The 23056-nt window shown below is 38.6% G+C and overlaps 1 protein-coding gene across 5 annotated transcripts in view; it reads left to right on the top strand.

Moving 5' to 3' along the window:
• LOC106884249 (dyslexia-associated protein KIAA0319-like protein) overlaps positions 1–23056 on the top strand; it is a 94010-nt gene that overhangs the window by 37624 nt on the left and 33330 nt on the right. For 3 of the 5 annotated variants that reach the window (XM_089351732.1, XM_089351734.1, XM_089351733.1), the window contains exons 3-4: positions 11797–12003; positions 22445–22746. In XM_089351732.1, the coding sequence (XP_089207858.1) occupies positions 11797–12003; positions 22445–22746 (509 nt within the window). The remainder of the gene's footprint in view (positions 1–11796; positions 12004–22444; positions 22747–23056) is intronic. The other 2 variants (XM_089351735.1, XM_089351736.1) reach the window with 1 other exon arrangement.

Raw genomic sequence — 23056 nt, 5'->3', positions numbered from 1 at the left:
TGATCAAATATAAAACATGGCTTCATTTCAGAAATTTGCTGTGTGATGTACCGTAATCCCTCGACTGTCATGGGTCTAACATTCCAACCCCCACCACGTGATAAGTGAAAATTCGCAGCAAAGTAGAAACAGTACTGTACTGTATATTTTTTTTTATTATTATTTTCATAATTTGTATATATCTATTTTATTATAAATGCAAAACATCACAAAGGAATCGATGTAAGCTTAAATAATAAACCACGATATGGTGAGGGATTACTATCGAGAAAAACAAAGACATTACAATGAGCACAAGCATGGCAGCTGTGTGGTTTTAGAAGCTCCTTTTGCATCCGTATGGTTTGGGGTTCATTCCCACAGCACAGCACCTTGGGCAAGTGTCTTCTGCTATAGACCTGGGCTAACTAATGCCATGTGAGTGGATTTCGTAGACAGAAGCTCTGTTTGTCATCACAACACTGTTTAGCAATCACATTGGGTTATTTACATTCTTGTAACTTAGTGGTTTGGCAAAAGAGATTGATAGAATAAGTACAAAACTTCAAAAAAAAAAATGTTAGGGTTGATTTGTTTGACTAAAACTCTAAGTGGTGCCCCAGCATGTCCATGGTCCAGTGAGTGAAACACTGCACATATTACAACAACACATTACAATCTATGCTCAACTCGTCTGACCAGATTTTTCAAATAGAAAACACATTCAAATGCTGCCCTAGTTACAAAACATGGATTGCTGCATTAAACTTTTTTTTTTTTTTTTTCTTATTCATGACAGTTTTATCTTTTCAATTATCTGAAGCAATTTATTTCTATTTCTTTGTTGAAATATTGAAATTGCTTCAAGTTTCTGGGGTTTTTTTTTTTCTTTCTCTTTAATGGTCTGAAAAAAATTTTGATTAAAATCATTTTCCTTCAATTTTCTTTGTATTAAGAAATCTTATAAAATCTCTTTACTGTTGTGTAGGAGTGTTTCCTGTCTCAATACAGACAACTGTAATGAAATGAAATACAAATAAAAATAAAATCCAGCCTACACACAGGTACAGCCAGGCCTAGTTTAGAACAACCATTTTCTTTTTTTTTTTATCTGTGGATCCTCTTGATTACTCTTTTATTCTGCCAGACCCTCAGAACCATTCTCTGTTTTAAAAATTCTATTAAATTTTCATTATTGAATATTATTAGGAATTGTATTAAAGGAATTGTTAAAATATTTGGTGCATTGTAGAATTATAAGCAAGGTATTGCCCCTAAATTTTAACACCAAAATCTTATATGAACCCCTAAAGGAGTGCATGGACCTCTGAGGGTCATATGACCCTCCCAAGGGTCGTATGGACCCTGGTTGAGAACCACTGGGTTTGATTCCACTGCTTTTTGGGCAAGTGTCTGCTGCTCCTGTCACAGACTGATCAATGGTGTGTGAGAATATTTGTTAGATGGTAACTGTGCAGAAGCCTAGTCTGTGGGGGGGGGGGGGGGTAAGAAGTTTGCTTCCCAACCACATGGTTCCAGGTTCAGTCCCACTGCATGGCACTTTGGGCAAATGTCTCCTATTATAGCCTTGGGCTGACCAAAACCTTGTGAGGGAATTTTGTAGATGGAAGCTGAAAGAAGCCCATCATGTGTGTGTATCGTCCACTACTTGACAACCAGTGTTGGTTGAATTACATCCCTGTAACTTAGCAGTTTAACATACGAGACAAATAGAATAAGTAAGTTTTCATTGTATGATGTGCTTAGACTCTCTACCATATTGTGTGTGTGTGTTAAGCGACTTATTATTTAGATATGTGTTTATATTCTTTATTATTAATGTGTGTTCTTTGTGTGTGCATTTAGTGACCTGTTTGTGTCTGGTGGTGTCAAGTTCAACTTAATTTACGAGTATTTCTCTGTGCTTAAGTAACCTACTCTGTGTGTATGCATGCATACTATATAACTTAGTGTGTATGTGTGTGTGTGTGTGTATTTGCTGAGTTATATATATTTGTGTGTGTATATATACTGAAAACAAAAAAATATTTCCCATGATTCCTTACTCTTCTCATCATCCCCTACAATTTGTATATTATTCTCTGCTTCTCCCCCCCCCCCCCGTACCCGATCATATTATTTCTAAATCTGTCTTATGGAATGTCCATGGTTTATGCTGCATTAACTCTCATGCAGGCAAATGCACCTCATGCACTGCATTTTCTTGCAATGTCTATTGATTTCTTTCATCATCTGTGTTGGTCTTATTCACTTCCCTTTGTGAATAATCAAGACTCAAGCTTACCTGTTGGCTTTTTCTCCTTTGACAACAGTATAGGAATAGCCTACCTGTCTTGTGTGTGATTAGGTGGTTAAGACGTTCAATCCTATTGTGTGGCACCTTAGGCTCGTCTTTTTCTACAACCTTCAATCAACTCAAGCTTTAAGAGTGGAAACGGGTAGAAGGAAACTATGTATATCCAATGGATTGTACCTAGAATTTGAAAAGCTGGCCTTGTCCACCTTGTCGTACTGATTGTGCATTAGGATTGTGCTATGGGTCTTCTGGATTATTCCTCATTGAAACCAGTGGTGGAATCATGGAACCTTTGTGAGTTTGTTTGTTTATATATGTGTGTGTGTGTGTGTGTGTGTGTGTGTGTGTGTGTTGATCTATTCATATATGTAGGCAGAAGCTGTAAAGTCATCATCCACTTTTCCAGGCTTAGGTCAGATGGAATTTGTTAAGTGGATTTTGTTATGGCTGGATGCCCTTCCTGTCACCAACCTGTTACCTGTTTCCAAGCAAGGTAATATTTCTTCATGAACAGACATTTTTTTCATGGAAGATTAGAAATGAGCAACACTGCTTGTGTGATGGGGATGCTCATTTACAACTACAATATCAAGACAAGTATAAATATACACACACATACATACATACATGTGCACACACAAGCATTCGCACACATGCATACACATGACAGGATTCTTTCAGTTTCCATGTGTCAAATTCACTCACAAGGCATTGGTCAGGCTGGGATTATTAGCAGGAGACACATGGCCAAGGTGCTGTGTAGTGGGGTGGGGGAGATAAAATTCCATGACCTTCACTAAGGTCAATTTATTTTCCCTCTGCTGAACTCAATAAGAATATCCGTTCATCAGTGGAGACAACCGGTTCTGAATGATAACAAAAGATGATGACTGCCAACCATTCGACTGATGCGTGACTCTTGCTGGCAGATCTAGCATACTCTGCATGGAATGACTTTTGATTCCAGATCCGTTTGATGAATGGTGGTCTGGATCAAAAGCACCACATGGTAGAAACCATTCTACATTTACTTACAGACACTAGAAACAAATATATATATATAGCTGTCAAATCTCCCTTTTAACCCTTTCTGTTGAGATGCTCTGTGTTTCTTTCACTTAATTTTAAGTATAACAAAGGGTTTAGTAAAATAACTTGGTTATCATTCAACTGGTGTTCGGAACATAAATTGTGACTAAGGTTTGATGGAAGATTTTAATTCAAAACTTATGAAAACAAGACATTTGTATTACCAGAGCCAGAACCAGTTTCAGCCAGGTTGGTATCGAAAGGGTTAATCCCATGAAAAAGAAAAGCAAGGATGCAAATAATATACTCCAAGATGCTCTGTGTGAATAAGAAAGTAGGAATGGTCATGCCTGGAACACCTTTGTTTCATGTTGTGTGTGATCAAGGAAAGCAAACTACAGTTCTTCATTATACAACATATGCTTGGTTTAACACACAAGTTGCTATTTCTAATTGCTATCCTTTACTAAAAGACTTGCTTTAATCAGCCATCTTACTCTTTTATTTTCCATTTTTCTTTTAGTTTCTCTTTCTCTTTCTCTCTCTCTCTCTCTCTCTCTCACTCTCTCTCTCTCTCTCTCACTCTCTCTCTCTCTCTGTTGTTCTCTCTTTTCCTCTTTAAGTGTGAATGAAATATTAACGATTGTTATTGGTTGGGAATAATTACTTGAGAATTTTAACACTAGGCTATCTTTGCATTCTTGTGATTGGTGAGTTTGTTGTTGTTTGGATGGGTGGGGATATAATGCGTGTGAAGAGTTGGAGAAACAGTAGAAAGAGAAAGTTGAGACTGAAGAGGAAAAAAGAGAATGGGGCAGGGGGGAAAATAAAACAAATCAATTGCAAAGTGGGGTGAGAACAGAATTGAAATTTATTCCTTAATAACTCTGAAATGCTAATGAAGGTCTTGGGTGGTAAGGTTATATGAGGTTGCTTGTGTGTGTGTGTGTGTGTGTGTGTGTTTGTGTGTGTGTGTGTGTGTGTTTGTGTGTGTGTGTGTGTGTTCAAAATGAAGTAAAGTAAAATTACTGTTAAGTTATTTAATATTCCTAAAAAGTTCAAAGGTTAAATAGTCTGACCTCTGATGCCACCACCTCTGCACCTATTGTCTTCCAGGGCACCTACACTTCACCATTTTGCCATTCTTCATTCGGTTTCACGTGTCTCTCACTTCATTTTCAGTTGTCAGATAAGTTGGGGTTTTTTTTTTCCTTTTCTTCTTGGCACTCCATCAGCGTGTTGTCTAAAAGGGGGTAAAATTTATTCAAATTTCAAAAACGATAAAAGTTGGAGAGGAAGAACAGAGTTAAAAAGAAAAAACTCCATAAAACACTACAATAAAAATATTAAGTAAATGGAAAAGAGAAAAAACAAGTTTTTCTGACTGCTTACCAACCACATGGTTCCGGGTTCAGTCCCATTGTGTGGCACCTTGGCCAATTGTCTTCTACTGTAGCCTCAGGCCACCCAAAGCCTTGTGAGTGGATTTGGTAGACGGAAACTGAAAGAAACCTATCGTATATATATATATATATATATATATATATATATATATATATATATGTGTGTGTGTGTATATGTTTATGTGTTTGTGTTTGTTCCCCCAACATCGCTTGACAACCGATGATGGTGTGTTTACGTCCCCATAACTTAGCGGTTTGGCAAAAAGAGAATGATAGAATAAGTACTCGGGGCCATATTAGAAGATGCTTGCCGAAGGTGTCAATCAGTGGGACTGAACCTAGAACTGTGTTTGGAGAACGGACTTCACACAGCCATGTAAGAAAGTAAACGTGCACACACACACACACACACACACACACACACACACACACACACACACACACGAGAGAAAGAGGAGGTCCATAAAGTTTGTCTCCCGATTCCATTCTGAAAGCATTGGTTCAGCCCAGAGTGAAGGCAGTAGACTCTTGTATCCAATGAAGTGGCACTGAAGACCATAATATGGTAACGGAACAGACTCTGTTGCAGCTGGAATGTCCTTGATCATAGGTTTGTTGGATCAAGTTTGACTTGGGATTAAACAGCAAAAATAACAGAGCAGTGAAAGACCGAAGCAGCAGAAAGTTTAACCAGAACTGATTGCAGCTCAATGTGGTGGTCACAGATGGAAAAATTACTTAGACTTAGTTGTTCCTGTATGGACAGCTGGTTGTTGGTTTTCTTGAGAAACTTCCACACTGGCCACTGGTCAATGCCTGAGCACCTCCTGCTTACTGGTACAATTGAAATACCAGCTGACCAAAAGTACTCTAGCATGGCCGGCCACCACTTTGTCTTTTTAGGAGTTCCTTGGATTGTTACATTATCGAATACAGTCTTTCCTTGTTTAGAATGGAAGTGTAATTTGATGAGTTTTGGCTGCTGTTTCTAGCACGTCAAGCAATCACATGAAGGCTCTGCCGTAAGTTCATGTATCATGTTGGGGTTGAGAATAGTGGTGGGAGGGTGGGGATGGTTGTAATGTTTTAGTGGAAGTTAATGGTGTTGGTGACAGTAGTCATTGTCAGGGTGGTGGTGGTGTAGTAGCAGTGGTTGTGGTGGCAGATGGTGTTGGCAGGGTGAGTGGTAGTGTTTGTATGGAAGATTGACTGATGGCGGCATTGATAGCAGTGATGATGTAGAATTGGTTTGTGAGGAAGATGGCAATGATGGCATTGGTAATGTGCAACCACTGTCTGCAATGGAGGCGGCAGGGAAGGAGCCAACCTTTTGCAATCAATAAATATAATCGATGGAATCAACCAAACCTGTGTCCACTTTGGGAGAATGTGTGTTAGTAAAGTGTACAGCAGAGAAAGGTCAAGTGGCCAATGTCATTTGTGGTGATTTGAGGCTGTGAAAGGTCAGCTGTCCAATGTCAGCACTGGTCATCTTTGTGGTCCATGTTGAGTGGAGGTATTAGTGGAATGTTTGACCGTTTCTTATTGGGCCTTGATTAGCTTTGATCCAGCAGGCCTATGGTCAAAGAGGTCAAATTGGCAGGGTCATTTAATAGTGATGGTCACCCGCCACCCCCACCCCCTGCCATTGTCTGACCTCTGTCAAAACAACCCCCTTTCCCCCCCAATACTTGCTGCAGCCCCCCTCCCCCTCCCTCCCCTCCATACTCTCTCATTCTTCCTTTTGCCACTCTCAGCTCTCAGCCTCTCACTTGCTCCACTCACGTCTTCCCTATTTCTAAACATATCCCCTCACACTCGTATGGAACAACCCCCTTTATCCCCTCGGTGCTACTTATATCTCTCCCCACACACTGTTCACTGTGGGTGGGCCCCAATATATTTCCTCTTTCCCTCTGACTGTGTCTCTATCTTTCTTTCTCTCACCAACCTTTCTTCTTCTGGGGGTAGCCAAGTATCTCCTCCATGGTCAGACGACTATCTCGGCCCCTTGGTTATACTCTCTCACTTGGCACACAGTCACTTCCGTCAGTTCCACTCCCCCCTCTCTCAACTAAGAAGTCTTTGTCTTGCAAGTTACTTGGAGACCCCACTGGTGCTGGTGCCACATAAAATGCACTTGTGCCAGTGCATTGTGAAAAGCATCCAGTACAATCTATAAAGCAGCCTGGGTTAGGAAAGGCATCCTGCCATAGAAACCCTGCCAAAGCAAACAGCTGAAGCCTAGTGCAGCCTTTTGGCTCACCAGCTCCTGTCCAACCCATGCCAGCTTGGAAAACGGACGTTAAATTATGGTGATGATGATGATGCGAATGCTTTGCAGTATTTTATTAACTTTTATTGAGGATGGTCTTTTATTTCATTGGAACCGTGGGGGTTCCTCAAAACTCACTTCTAGAAAATACTATTTTACACTTTTCCACCCTTACATTCCCTCTACACAACATCACACCTACATGTCCCTTATTTTATCAATTCTAAATGTACCCCCTCTACTCAGTCTAATACTAACAAATGCCAGTCCTTCCCAAAAATTGTAGGAAAATTTTCCCCATTTTCCCCCTTTTATTAACAAGAAAACAAAATAGTTTGCATCCATTGAACTCTTTCTCTCTTCACCACAACACTGGACAAATCTAAAACATTTAGAATATCTTAATTATATTAAACATGACGATTTTTATTCAATCCCTTTATCACATGTCCTTTTATTGATTATAATTGTTTCACTTCTGCTTTCCATAGTGGCACAGGTAGGATGGTTTCACAAGGAACTGGTGAGCTGCTGGGTTGTGTCAAACTCCAATATCATCTTTGGCATGGTTTCTACAGCTGAATGCCAACCACTTTGCAGAGTGTACTGGGTGCTTTTCCATGCCACTGGCACCAGTGAGGTTGCCATGAAACTTGCAAGACAGAATAGAACAGGTTAACAGAAAAGAGAAAAGCTCTCACTACTAGGCGGAAGTACTTGAAAGGGGCAAGGTAGAAGTGAGTGGCTGTGTGCCAGGTGTTGAAAGGCAGAAGCATGAGAGGGGAACAAGCACAGGTGTTGTGCTATAGAGGAGATTATGGGTGATAGAGATGGGCTATGGGAACAAACTCTCAAGGTGTTTCCCTTACAAAGCAACAGACCTCAAAAACCCTTGAAAACCCCCCCAATAAATAGCCTTCAGGCAATGTCTACACACACCAACACTGCCTTCTGCAGACAAATGAGACTTTTTAATTGAAGATAGCAAGCCTTAATCAGCATAGAATCAACGACTTAATCTCTGCAAATATTTACCTATAAAATATAGTCAGGTGGCTCTATAGAAAGATAGTTCTCACTTTCATTGCACTTGATGGATAATTCTCTCTCTATTGTGATCAATAAGAGGTCAAGTCAGGTGAAATCTTGTGTCTATTGATTGATCTGCAACTCAAAGCTAAGCTGTTGTTTTGTGTTTTGTGTTTCCCCCCCTTTTTTTTTAGTCTCTTTTTCCAGCGATTTTCTTTGCAAACCAGGCAGTGTTTATTCTGCCTACACTGCACTGTAAGATAAGACTTGTACTACACGTGTCACAACATTAATTATTCTCTTCTTACATACACACACACACACACACACACACACACACACTGTATAATGTTTTTATATGTATGCATTTTGAAATATGTATGTGTATATATATATATAATTTATGTGTGTATATATATATATAATTTATTTTATATATATATATATATAATTTATTTTATATATGGGCATGTGTGTGTGTGTGTGTATGTATATGTAAACATATGTAATGTATATGTATTTTATATATGGGTTTATATAGATATATACAAGCACGTGCGTGTGTGTGTGTGTGCACTTGGCAACCCTGGTTGCCTACCAAGGAACATAAAAAGAACTTTATTTTCAACTCCTCATTCTTCGATAAAGAAAAAAAAAATCCACAACCTTCTGCCTCAATAAACCACTTCTGTTCCTGAAAGTTGTTTAAAAAAATTTTTTTTTTATATTCTCTATGGATTGCTTGAAGCTGACTTTCTTCCTACACTTCAGTCCCTGGATCTTACATCTATCTATCTATCTATATATACATATATATATATATATATATATATATATATATATCATTGTTCATCATGATCATCGTTTAATGTCCGCTTTCCATGCTAGCATGGGTTAGACGATTTGACTGAGGAAATCATCCAACCCATGCTAGCATGGAAAGCGGACATTAAATGAATGCAAATGATATATAAGCATATGCATGTATATATATATATATGTACATATATACACACGTGTGTGTGTGTGTAGACACACATACACACACACATGCACAAGTAGTAGCATGTAATGAATAAATGTATACATGTAAATGATAAAGACCCCCCACACACACACACACACAATAAGAAAAGAGAAATAGAGAGATAAGAGAGAAAAGGGGGTTGGGGTGGTGGCAAGAGCGAAGTGTCTGTAACAAGCTTCACAACACCTGGCGATCAGGTATTTCAAAGTCAATTAAGTTGACTCTTTCTTCAAGGCATGTATTGAAAGAATCCTTTTCTACAGAGCTGAAACCTACACTTTTGAAGAAAGAACTTCAAAGACGCTATAATGGTACACATGCTAAGGTTCTCTTAAAAGCTTGAAATACCTCATGGTGTGAGCCAAAGACCAAAGTGGTCAGTTATGGAAGCATTCCATCCATCTCTACTATTGTTACAAGTTAGATTTAGTTGGCCACTGCTATTGTACAAAAGGCAGTGTTATTTCATTAGATACAGCAAAAGAGTTTGTATGCTGGTGCTATGATGTGTGCCTGTTATTTGCCTCACTATATTATCACTCTATTTTCATAATGAAAATGTCATTGCTGCTCTAACTATTATAATACATTTCAAAATGATAATGGCAATAATAATAATAATAATAATAATGATATAGATGCAGGCATGGTTATGTGGTTAGGAAGTTTGCTTCCCATCCACATGTTTTCAGGTTCAGTCCCACTGTGTGGTACTTTAGGCAAGTGTCTTCTACTATAGCCCCAGACTGACCAAAACCTTGTGAATTCAGAAGACGGAAGCTGAAGGAAGCCTCTGTATATATATATGTGTATGTGTAGATGTATCTCTTTATCTTGATATGATGTTATTGTTGTAAATGAATGAGAGTCACTTTCAGTATTCTTTGAAAACATGTCAAACCGCAGTGAAATATTTATTACCCTGCTTGGAAATGGATAGGACTTGGCAACAGAAAGGGCATCTCGCTGTAGAAAGAATCTGCTTCAATAAACTCTGACCAATGCAGGCATGGAAAAGTGGACATTAAAAGTATAATGATAATTATTTCTCTTGGGGCGCACAATGTTAAAAGATTTACTTTTGGTTAGGAATTGTTTCGTCAACTGGACAAAATACCAGTCGATGCTTCACATGAATATTATTGGTTTTTCATTTGCAAGTTGATCCTAACAGGACTTGAACTCAAAGTATAGCCAAACAAAGTTAAACAAAATTTGTCAGGTACTCTAATTATTTCAAAAACACTTTTCTGCTTCCAGTTCTAGCCTACGATCACGTAACGTAATCAATAACCAGAATCGATAACCTTTAATCAATAAAATGAATACACTGAAAGACAAATTAACGAAGAGATTAGTGAAGTCAAATGTAACGAAAGTAAACAAAAACGAAGATTGAACCAATAAATATCTAATTGTGTAAAAACAGAAAATAACGATTGGGAATTTGTGGTGATCAAGTTAAAGGGTTAATGATGTGTTAATACATCACTAGCTCTGCCCTCTGCTCCCAACTAAGATACTTAACTCTCAGCAATTAATCTAGTTTGTGTAATGAACTGTAAATTAGTTTAATGATTTATTGTTGTTGTAAGAAGCAGGAACATAATTGCAGTGGTGGGTGGTGGGTTCAAATCCTTTCATGAAACTGGAGAATGTCATGGGGGAATTTACTGCCTGAAACAACTCTCTCAAATCAGTACACATGATTCATCGTCATCACCCCCCCCCACCTCTGTCCCCAGCTATCATCCATGTCACTACTGCTGCTCCCACCACCACTACCACCACTATTACTATCATATTTGTTGTTGTCATCCTCATCAATGCTACTGACAGCTCCACCACCATCATTCCCTGAACTACACTATCTTCACCACCACCACCCATAAACTTATATGGTGTAAGGTATCATTGGGAAATGGTCTTTACCCAGTGATTCTGTGGCACGTTACAGTGCCATGCTTTCCAGTTGCCTCTTCTCTAGACCCTCCCTAATGACAAGTTGGAACTTGCTCTATACAAACTAATGAATCTCATACTTTTTTTTTTATTGTGCTTTTGCTCTTAATGGTGAATTGATCCCCTTATCCTGCCGTTTCTTTTGCTGCCAGTAACTTTGGGCCATTTACAGGTTTAAGTATCCTAGTTCTTGACACAGTGCAGCAAACCTGTGCAACATGTGTTCTTGCAAGAATAGAACGAGTCAATTGGGTGCAGCTGCTGCTGATGGTTTAGCACGGCTGACTGGACATTCAGCCTGTTTTGGTAAAAGTACTTTTTGGCACTGATGGTAAACACACACACACACACACACACACACACACACACGTATATACCATGGCTTCCTCACAGTTTCTATTTACCAATTCACTCACAAGCATATTGGTTGGCCCAGGACTATTGTAGAAGAGAGCTGCCCAAGTATTCAGGGTACTGTGCAGTAGAACTGAACCTGAAATCAGGTGGTTGCAGAGTGAGCTTGTTAGCCTCACTGTCATGCCTGCATCTGTTAATCAAGAAAACAACATGGCTTACTAATTATGGTGACCAGCTGCAGTATTATATTGTTAACGAGGGTCTACTTTATCTACATGTTGTGGTTGCCATATTGTGTGACATTCTTTTTTGTAGATCCATGCACACAACAATTACAAAGCTCAAACATAAATCACACACACACACACACACATTGATGAAGGTCTTGTATTTAACTTTAATTTCTGACTTATTTCAGTCAAATCACAGACTGTAGGGTCAACTGAACCCACAAACAGCCCATCACCCAACAGCCAGTTTTACTGCCAAGTAAATGCAACCAATCAGTGTGAAGAGAATGAGATGTGTGCAGCAATAAGCACAGATAAGGGTGTATGTATCTGTAAGCCTGGTTTCATGAAGAATCAGTCAGTCAAGTGCATTCCTATTTCAAACTCTCAATCTGGTAAGTAATTTACTTAATAACTTCTGTTGTTTCAGACATTGTTAGGTTTTATGGGTTGGTGGCAGGGTAGGACTTAAAACTCTTTTCATAACCTTTGTGAGACTCCATTGGACCTTTTGTGTGTTCGTTATTTTCACTGAGTACATCTTGAGTAATTTTAAACCTCAGTTTTTCCTGCTGGTTTTTGTGACCTCTGCAATAAACTAGTTGTTTTGTGTGGAGTATTTTGCCATGAGTCTTAACGTCTTTTCATTTTGACCCAATCTTCTAAATATTAAACCTTTTCTACAGTTTTCCATTCAATTTTTAATCATAGCCAAAATCTTGTCTGAATGTTTGTTTGCAATGTGACTGATTTACAATCACCGCAAATCCTGCTTCCATTTTGGGATTATATATAAGGACAGGTCAGACACAAAATGTGTTCTCTAGATTGTGTATATATATAAACTTTATGGTTGATTCTAAACCCTTTAAGAGTTTCCATAGACCTCTTTATAATTACCAGTATACAGCAGTCTCTCTTTAAATGAACATGATCCATTCTGGAGCCCAGTTCATTAACGAAATTGTTCATTACAGGAATAATTAAAATAGCATAGATAAGAGTAATCTGTTCTTAGCCACACCCAAACTTGACGTAAAGGCATGCAGTGTTTTATTTGCCTGTCTAACCATCATCACCATCATTTAACATGTTTTCCATGCTGGCATGAGTTGGATGGTTTGACATGGGTGGTTAGCTAGAGACTGGCACCAAGCTCCATTGTCTGCTTTGGCATGGTCTTGGATGCCTTTCCTAATGCCAGCCATCAATAGTAAATACAGAACTGTGTGTGTTTGTGTGCATTTTTTTTTTGTTTTGCTTCTGTCATTCCATGTTTAGTCTTTCATCAAAAAATATGAGAAATATTATTATTTTCACCATAAAATATGAAAATTTGCAAGCTACATGAAACGTATACACAGACATTGACAAACTGTTTGTACAGATTCTCGCAGCCACTTCGAGGTGTGCAGAGTTAGCTTCTGGTTTGTTGTTCAAACTTCAGTTTGTTGACTGAATATAATTTTCATCAGAAAAATTGTTTGCCATACAACTTGTCCCTGCATTTGTCTATGCTCTCCAACCGAGTTATACATGTTCATGGCCTGCTTCTAGTTTGTTGATCAAATTTCAGCTCAGTATGCAATTTTTATTTTCTTCAGAAAAACTGTTCATTTTCCAAATTTGCTTTTTTAGAGAATCATTTGTATCTGGGGGTACCTCACCATGTATTTCTGTAGTCTCCAATTAACTAGTGATTGGCTTATTCAATGCCCATTTTGAGATCAAATGTTTAACGAGGCATTTGTTCATAAAGACAATCATTATTATTATTAAACGTGATCTGAAAATGAAGATAATTCATTCTCAGTATTTCCACTCCTTAAATAATGTCTCATTTTTTTTTTTTTCCTTTTCCCTCTTCATTACAATATGTTGTACCAGTTAAGTCATTAAAGTGCTTAGGGAAAGGTCACAAGCCCATGAGATCTCAAAGCAAATAGGGCCAACATGTTCTCGTAATTACTTTTAGCTATTATGTTTTATGTAAAAACTATTCAAAATATAGACTTTCTTGCACTACAGAATATAAAATTTTAGCCAATATTCTGTGTGTGTGTGTGTGTGTGTGTGTGTGTGTGTGTGTGTGTGTGTGTGTGTGTAACCAACTCCAGTGTCGCATAACCAGCCCACTTAAAAGTACCTTGGATCGTAGGGTGACATGCCATGCTTGAGGAGACCTATTGAGTCAAGCACATGAAAATCAAATGGAAATTGTAGCTGTGATCCCTGTGCCGGTGGCACGTAAAAAGCACCATCCGAACGTGGCCGATGCCAGCGCCGCCTTGGCTGGCTTCTCTGCCAGTGGCACGTAAAAAGCACCAACTGATCATGGTTGTTGCCAGCCCTCTCTGGCCCCTGTGCCAGTGGCATGTAAAAAGCCCCCACTACACTCTCAGAGTGGTTGGTGTTAGGAAGGGCTTCCAGCTGTAGAAAATACTGCCAGATCAGACTGGAGCCTGGTGCAGCCTCCTGGCTTCCCAGACCCCAGTCGAACCATCCAACCCATGCCAGCATGGAAAACTGATGTTAAACGATGATGATGATATATATATACACACACACACACACACACACACACACACACACACACACACACTGATATAATTACCATCTTGGTATGTGCTGTATGTTCCTGGACTGAAAAAGGAGGATCTCACAGACAACCTTAATTTAATTAAGCCCTTAGTCAAGGGTTTCTAAGTTGTGGCTCTGTTGACAGTTAAACGGATCCTTAATTGCTGATGAAATCCCAACATGGGATTGAAAGTAGCTCAGCTGATTTTTCTTTCTTTGTCCACAAAGATGTTTTATAAACAGATAAGTTATTTACATCTACCTACTTTTTGGGGGGAATGAAGTGATTGTGCAGCTGTTTGAATGCTGACAATTTGGCACGTCTGACTGGACATTCATCTTGTTTTGACACTAGAGGCACACACACACACGTGCACACGCGTGCATAGAAATATATGCATGCAGATAGTGAGAGAGAAAGAGAGATTACAATTAACTGATTGAATATAATTGACCTAAACACTTCCCCTCTCCCCAGGCACATAAAGAGAAACATGCTGGTACACATAAGCAGCGGGGGTGGGGGTGACATCAGATAAGTGTGGATTGATTTGTGATGCCAAATAAACAACACCAAAACAGCTGTGTCAGAAAGTCTCCTCAGAATTCTATCTTCGTATCCTGTAGTAATGTATAACATTGAAACAAAACACTGTAATGGCACCAGCAATTTTAAACTATGAGGATAAGGTTTTTGTATATAAAACTTTAAGATTTATTTAGGTGTTGACATAGGAATTTCTACATTCTGATTTAAAGTTACCTTACGCTGAGTGTAAATAGTTCTCAAGTCCTGGTTTAAACTTTGTCTATTATTAGTTTAGGATTGATTTAGGCACAAGTTTCAAACGAACACAGCCTTTAGCTGTCTATACATAATATAAGGTTTAGTTAGACAACAGGCTGGAATACAAGCCTGAGTGGATTTGGTGGAGAGAAACTGAAAGAGGCCTGTTTGTGTGTGTGTATGTCAATTGTTTCAACTGTGATTAACAGCTTGGTAGCTTCCAGCATGTGTTTGGTTAGCAGTGTGCAGTCGATTTTTATTTGCTGATAGTTCAGATGCCTGATGAAACAGTAGGTGATTTTAGATTGTGTAATATACCAATTATGAATAAATTACCTTGCTATTGAAACATCTGTAGCTTGTATTGATCTGTTTTTGTGTGTTTGTGTGAGTGTGTGTTCTTGATATTGTTTGATAGTTGTAAATGATTGTCTGTGTTATAGAAGCAGTGTCATTCATTTCCAATATTCTGTGAAACATATCTGACCATGGGGAAAGATTACCTCAGTTGGAAGCAGGTGAGAGTTGGTGACAGGAAGGGCATCCAGCTGTAGATTTTAGTATTACGGAAAGGTGGACATTAAAATGATGATGATGATGATAATTTGATGGTATTCTGGTATGAACATGTTACCCGAGTGTTAGATGGTGAAGTCAGTGGACTGTCTCAGGATAGAGGAGGAAAATATCAAAAGAAATGGTGAGATTAGATCTTAAGATGTTGGGACTTCATAGATGAGATGACCGGTGGTCAAGAGATGAGATAAGAGAGGATCAAGACGCCCACTGGCAAATCTGTCCTGATCACCATAACAGATAGAAATGGACATTAAAATATCAGTGGTGGTGATGGCAGCAGCTGTGAGTTTTATTGATTGATTCAACAATTGCACCAGCAGTCAAGCCCTGGGATGGTAATATGGTAAATTCTTGACAAGAATATTGGTTTATTATGTTAATAATAGAAATTATACACTGACTGATTGATGTTTTTTTGCCAGTCATTGAAGGGTTGTTCTGTCTTGTGCAAAAAAAAAAAACTTTTATAAACATTTATTTAACATCTGTTACATATCTTTACATATTTAAATTCTGATTCTATTATTTTAATTAACATAATTTTGTCATATCTTTCTTGATTCTTACAGACTTTTTGGTCTGGCTTTATTTCAATCTTGACTGACCTAATGTATTTTTTTTTGTAGATGAATTTCTTGTAAGAATTCAATAATATGAACCAGACAAAATCCGTTATTCCATTCTATTCTAATAATTAGAGAATTACTATTTGTAAATCTCACAACGAGAGATATTCAGCAACAGTACTTTGGAGTAAGGATTGTTTGCCAACATAACATGGCAGTCCTGGTTTAGGACAAATGTTACTGTAATTTAGCCCCAGGAGACTGCGTCCCCAGCTGGCCACATGACACGATCCGTGTTCTTATACTTTCGAACAAGGGAACCTAGCACCCCCCCACTCAGCTCAAAAGTAGATTCCTTTGTGCTAGATTCCCTTGTTCGAAAATGTAGACACAGATCATGTCGTATAGCCAGCTGGAGACGATGTCTCCTGGGGCTAAATTACAGCAACATTCGTCCTAAACCAGGACCACCATGTTATGTTGGCAAACAATCTTTATTCTAATAATGTTTGTCTTTGATAGTGTTATGTTCTTGGTAATTATTGTCTATTGCTTCCCATTTTTCACTGCATATTTGGCAATCTTAGCTTTTTTTCTGGTTTTCCTGGCAATACAAGAGAAGCTTAGTGTATCAATGGTTAGGGCAATGGTTCTGAATTGTGGATCCCAGGGTTTCGGGCGACCCTCAATGGTCTTCTCACTATAAATGTAATGAACTTTCCTTTGATTTGTGTTTTACCTTTTTTTGGTGCAGCTCCTTAAAAAGCATCCAGGTTTTGGATCTGATCCAGACATCACCATTGGGTTAGCATGTTGCATGCATGATTATAAGATTGTGGTTTTGATTCCCAGATTAGATGTTGTATTGTTTTCTTAGGTAAAGCACTTCATGTTGCTCCAGTTTCCTCACCTGTAAAACGAGTTCCAGCATTAGCTGGGAAGTTAACCTTGTGATGGACTGGCATCTCATTCAGAGAAAGGGGAATGTTATAATTTTGGTCTCTTATGTACCATGGAAACTGGGTGAAGCCCTTGCCTTATGAGTCCTTAGGGCTTGTGACAGACCTGTCTTGGATTATAGCTTTGTTATTGTTACATTCTTTCAACTGTTATTTTCTCACACATCCCTGGTAACCTCCTACATGGATTCTTGTTAATAACTTGTTCTTTGTTTGACGTTCAGTATTGCATGCAGCATTCTTGTACATCACCATTCCTCCAGAGACTTCAGGGTGGAGCAGACATGGCGATAGATTGGAATGAACTTTACAACCACACAGATGAATGTGTCTTGGTTGTACGTTGAGCCATAGGACTCATCAGGCCAGTTGCCCTGCCTGCTTCCATGGTGTATGAATGAACTGAGATCACAATATTCCTCCTGACCTGGACACCCATATGTCATAGGGTCACCCTTTTACAGCTGAGTGGACTGGAGCAATGGGAAATGAAATGTCTTGCTCAAGAACACAATGCAATGCCCAGTCAAGGAATTGAAACCATGGTCTGACAATTGTGAGCGAAACCACTCTAACCATTAGTCCAAGTGTATGTTTAATGGTGATGCTTGTTTACAATTGTTATGCTCTGATGAGATAACCCCCCACACACACACACACACACTTGGGCTCAACTCCCCTCCCCTCTTCATCTGACACCTCCTTCCTCTCCAACCTCCTTCCATCCACACCCACACATCCCACTCCTACATACTCCACCCTACCCCCACACCATGCACGCACACACACACATAAGAATGAATGTGTGTTAGGGATGAAGATTTATTCAAATGGAATAGAGAGAGAATTGAGGCATACCTCTAAATATTTGCCAACATAAATTGTGGCAATCCCTCCAACTATTGTGCCAGCATGGAAAGTGAACGGAAAATGGTGATATATATATATATATATATATATATATATATATATATATATATATATTAAAAAAATTGTGTATGTTCGCTAAGGTTTATAGTTAGGGTTGGATGGAACAAGAGAAAATTTGTAATTTTTGTTAGAAATTTAAATCTTAATGTTTTAAATAAAAAAAATTTTAAATTGTATATTACTGCAAAGCTTAATGACCCAGTTTCCACAAAAACTGTTCACTGGGAGCTGCACAAAGCTGGATTTCACGGGAGGGCTGCAATCAGAAAATCGCTACTTTCAAAAACAAACGTTGCAAAGCGTTTAGAGTAGAGTAAAAACCTACAGAATTGGTCCCTAGAGCAGTGGAACGATGTTATTTTCTCGAATGAGTCATCCTTTACCTTATTTCCGACCACCGGCCGAGTTTACATGTGGAGACAGCCAAAAGAAGCATTTGACCCAGACTATTTTCTGCCCTTTGATAAAATGTCATACTTATATTCTAATCTTGACAAAGAATTTATAGAAATACATGACTTGAAGATCAAGGAGTCTCTCTAGGTTAAGCCCCTACTTCTCTGCATTAAGAGGACACAGATCTGATTTTACAGGTATGCAATTAGAATGTCACAGGAAAGAATCGCAAGATGGATTCTTCAAGCCAAGCCAAGTTGGCTGGAGACCAAGGAGTAGACCAAGAACAAGATGTTTGGATAATATCCAGTTTTAGTTTGTCACATTTGGGAATCTAGCTTAAAAGTGTGATGACTATTGTTTCTGATAGGACCCTATAGAAAAGGGACCTGAAGACTCTGCTCCCAGGACTCTCTTAGGAATAGTGGACAGGGGAAATGGATGGAAGGATGTGTTTAGAATATAAATGTCATACTTGGTTTAAATATCTTTCTTTTTTTCTAAAAAAATAATTGATGATGGCTTTAAGCATCCAAAGCCCCTTGTCTTCACACTGCTTTGATATTTGTGACCCCTATTGTGAGCTCACAACTCCCATAAAAAGGTGCTTTTATCCAGGTTATGAACTATAGCATTTCATATGATAACTATCTTGTGTGCTTGAAATGCCAACACAAAGGACCCCAGGGGGAACTTCTGTGTACTTGTTTTCAAATTATAACAACGAAACTAATTAGTTTTAACTATTTAGAAATAGGAGAGAAATATAATAATTGTAAAACAGAACATAGATTGTGGTATAATAACGACCTGTGCATAATTATGAACATATTCATAATCAAACAAAAGACTAGAAATATAAATAGACTTCAGTAGTTGTGTGACAGGTTACAAGAGAAAATGTAATCATCGAAATATGTGGAGGGAAAGGAGGCCACACATAGGCATATATTTACTCACAGCCATACACTCATATACATATGCACACAAATGCATACACACACGTATTGATATTGTGTGTGTGTGTGTGTGTGTGTGGAGAGAGTTTGTAATTTTGTATTGTGAAGAACATTATTATTCAAAGTGTTTAAATGCTTTCTCCATTGAAATGCCATCTAAAAAATGCATGTTCTCTGCAAAATTGTCTGGTAATGATGGCTACATATATGTTCAGCTATGTAAACAGTTGAAAACACTAAACAGAGAGAGAGAGAGCCTCTCTGAAGTTGCCATATCAGCTAGAAATAGCTGCCAAATCCTCAAATCACACCTTGCTCATGTTTACTTTTATAACCTGAGATTGTGAGCACTGAATAACTAAATCCCATAACAAAATATCTGATATTGATCTCATTGTTCTTATGGTTGCTCAGTTGGCAGAAGGGCGGGGGGGGGGGGGGGGCTGGTTTTGACTGTAAAACCTGACATGCTTCAGTTGGTTTCCAATTCATCTTGCCAGAATAACCCTTTCTAGCCACAGGCATGGCTGTGCAGTCAAGAAGCTTGCTTCCCAACCACATGGTTCTGGGTTTGGTCCCACTGCATGTTACTTTTAGCAAGGGTCTTCTATAGCCCTGGGCTCACCAAAGCATTGTGAGTTAATTTGCTAAATGGAAACTAAAGAAATCATCTCACACACACACACACACACACACACACACACACACACACACACACATACACACACACAGAGGCACAGGTGTGTGCTAACAAGTTTGCTTTTCAACCATATGGCTCCAGGTTCAGTCTCCCTGGATGGCTCCTTGAGCAAGTGTCTTCTATAACCTTGTGCCAACCACACCCTTGTAAGTATGATAAATGGAAATTGAGAGAAGCCCACTGTATATGTGTATGTGTGTGCGTATATATATGTATGTACGTCTGTGTCCCCACCTCCTTTCTAACAACTGGTGTTGGTTTGTTTATATCCCCATAACTTAGAGGTTCAGCAAAATCAACTGAATCAGCACCCAGTACGGCTTATTTTCCTTTATAAATCTTTGAGTGAACTTCATTGAAACATTGCAAGATTAAACTGAATTATCCAATTTAGACTTTACCATTCTGTTTTCAAAAAGTCCAACATTTCCAGGTGGCTTTGTTAAATAAGGAAATGGAATAAGTCTACCATACAATTTCGCTTAGGTGGGATTTGAACTCAGAAGGCAGAGAGCCAGAACAAATACCACAAGGTACCTGATCCCACCTTCTTACAGTTCCGTTGATCCATTACCCAAGATTGGTACTTTTTTCTTTTCCTCAACCTTGAAGGGATGAAAGGGCATGTTGACCTTGGCAGGAGTTGAACTCAAACCCCAGGGATTTGGAACAATTACTACAAAGCAACACTCTATCCAGCATTCTAATGACTTTGTCACTTTGCTGTTGTGGTATTTATTTTAATGATCACAACAAGAATGTTGGAGTTAGGCCTGACATGGTTTTTAAACACACAACACTGAGCTACCCAACCTAAATACCATAAATTATGGCATCCATGACCTTTAAATAAGACTGATATATTGTGAACATGGCATTGGTGACTGCAGCATCTATTGTTGATGGAATATTGTAGCTTAACACTCACTTCTAATAATCACTTCACACAGTCAGCCATTGTCGCTTCACAGCCAGTATCATCATCATCATCATCATACGTCTGTTTTCCATGCTGGTATGGGTTGGATGTTTTGACTGAAAACTGGTAAGCCGGGAAGCTGCACCAGGTTCCAGTCTGATTTGGTAAGGTTTCTACAGCTGGTTGCCCTTCTTAACACCAACCACTCCAAGAGCGTAGTGGGTGTTTTTTACATGCCACCGGCACAGGGGCCAGTTACGAATCACTGGCAAGTCCCACAGGCAGCCTTTAACTTTTTCTTTCTAAAAGGGTTTTTTCCACCCAATATTTATGCATGCTATTATTTACAACTTTGAGATGTGCCTCAAGAACCAATATTGCAAAATAAAAAAGTAATTATAAGCATTTAGGTGCAGCCGTGGCTGTGTGGTAAGAAGCTTGCTTCCCAACCACATGGTTGCAGGTTCAGTCCCACTATGTGGCACCTTGGGCACATTTCTTCTACTGGAGCCTTGAGCCGACCAAAATCTTGTGAGTGGATTTGGTAGATAGAAACTGAAACGCGCATGTGTGTGTATATATATATATGTGTGTGTGTGTGTGTGTGTCTGTGTTTGTTCCCCCACCATCACTTGACAATCGATGTTGGTGTGTTTACGTCCCTGTCACTTAGTGGTTCAGCAAAAGTGACCAATAGAATAAGTCCTGGGGTCGATTAGTTCAACTAAAGGCGAAACTCCAGCATGGCTGCAGTCAAATGACTGAAACAAGTAAAAAAAAAGACAATAAAAAAATTAAGATATTAAAATACAAATGAATTGTAAAAATATTTCAGTTGTATTTATAAATGACTTTAGCTGACTTGAACTTAAGTTTACTAAATGCTCTTTGGAAAGTGTCCCCTGTTATAACCTCTGACTGACCAAAGCCTTGTGAGTGGATTTGATAGATGGAAACTGAAAGAAGCCCATCATGTGTGTGTGGTGTGGGGTAGTGTTTGTGTCTCCTTGTCTTGACATCACAGTTGAACTGTAAATGAATGTCATTCATTTCCATTATTCTGCAAAAACATGTCCAGCCAGGTGGGAATCTTACCTTGATTAAAAGTGAGTGGGGGTTGGCGACAGAAAGTGGGTAGCTGACTATAGAAAAACCTGTCTTAATGAACTTCTTACAAACACAGAAAAATGGACATTAAAACGGTGATGCTGATTTGTAAGGCAAGATTATAAACTGGAAAATCGATACCAATACGTTACTGATACTTACTGTATTGATCCCAGAATGATAATAAAATAAACTCTGACCCCAAAAGATTTTGAACTCAGAATTTTTAGAAATCCAACTCAACAAAGCAGTTTGGTGCTTTGGTATTTTTGCTGCTTCGATGTCTTGATTAGGTTTATTAATTAATTTTTAATTATTATATTATTGATTTTTTTTTTTTTTTTTTTTTCACAGGAACTTCTTTGGTATCTACCTCCTCAGAAAAACCTTCCACAGTAACTGGCTCCTCATCCACTATCAGAAGTGTTCTAGCAAATTCCACTGTTTCCACAACTACCATTTCCAGCCATCCCAATGCTACTGACCAGTCTAGTTCCCTGAATCAGTCCAGGACCGTCAGTATGTCCACAAACTCTAGTCTGTCCAGTATCTCTACAACCACCAGTTCTTCCAATACTTCAAGTACTCCCAGTCCGTTCAGCATTTCTAGTATGGCTACAAAAAAAGAAGATGTTTCTCCTGGAACTAAAATTAAGGTAAAAACATTTTTCAGCCAAACTTAATTACTCTTTTACTATTTTAATTGTTTCAGTCAGATTTATTTATTTATTTATGTGTTTCAGCCAAGTGGCTGCGGTCATGCTGGTGCACCACTGTGAGAATTTAATTTTAAAAAATTTGGGAATTTAATTTTAAAAAATTTTTTTCTATTGAGGCAAGTGAAATCGAAATTGAACTAAATTCGACGACTGGCACCCATGCCAACGTTGTCTCCTTCATTGGACACGAAACCATCCAACCAACATGGAAGACAGACATTAATTGATGAATGCTGTTAATTATGTT

Source organism: Octopus bimaculoides, chromosome 4 (assembly GCF_046866305.1).
Source record: "Octopus bimaculoides isolate indiv1 chromosome 4, ASM4686630v1, whole genome shotgun sequence".
NCBI lineage: Eukaryota > Metazoa > Mollusca > Cephalopoda > Octopoda > Octopodidae > Octopus > Octopus bimaculoides.
This window is presented reverse-complemented; position numbering and strand designations above follow the sequence as displayed.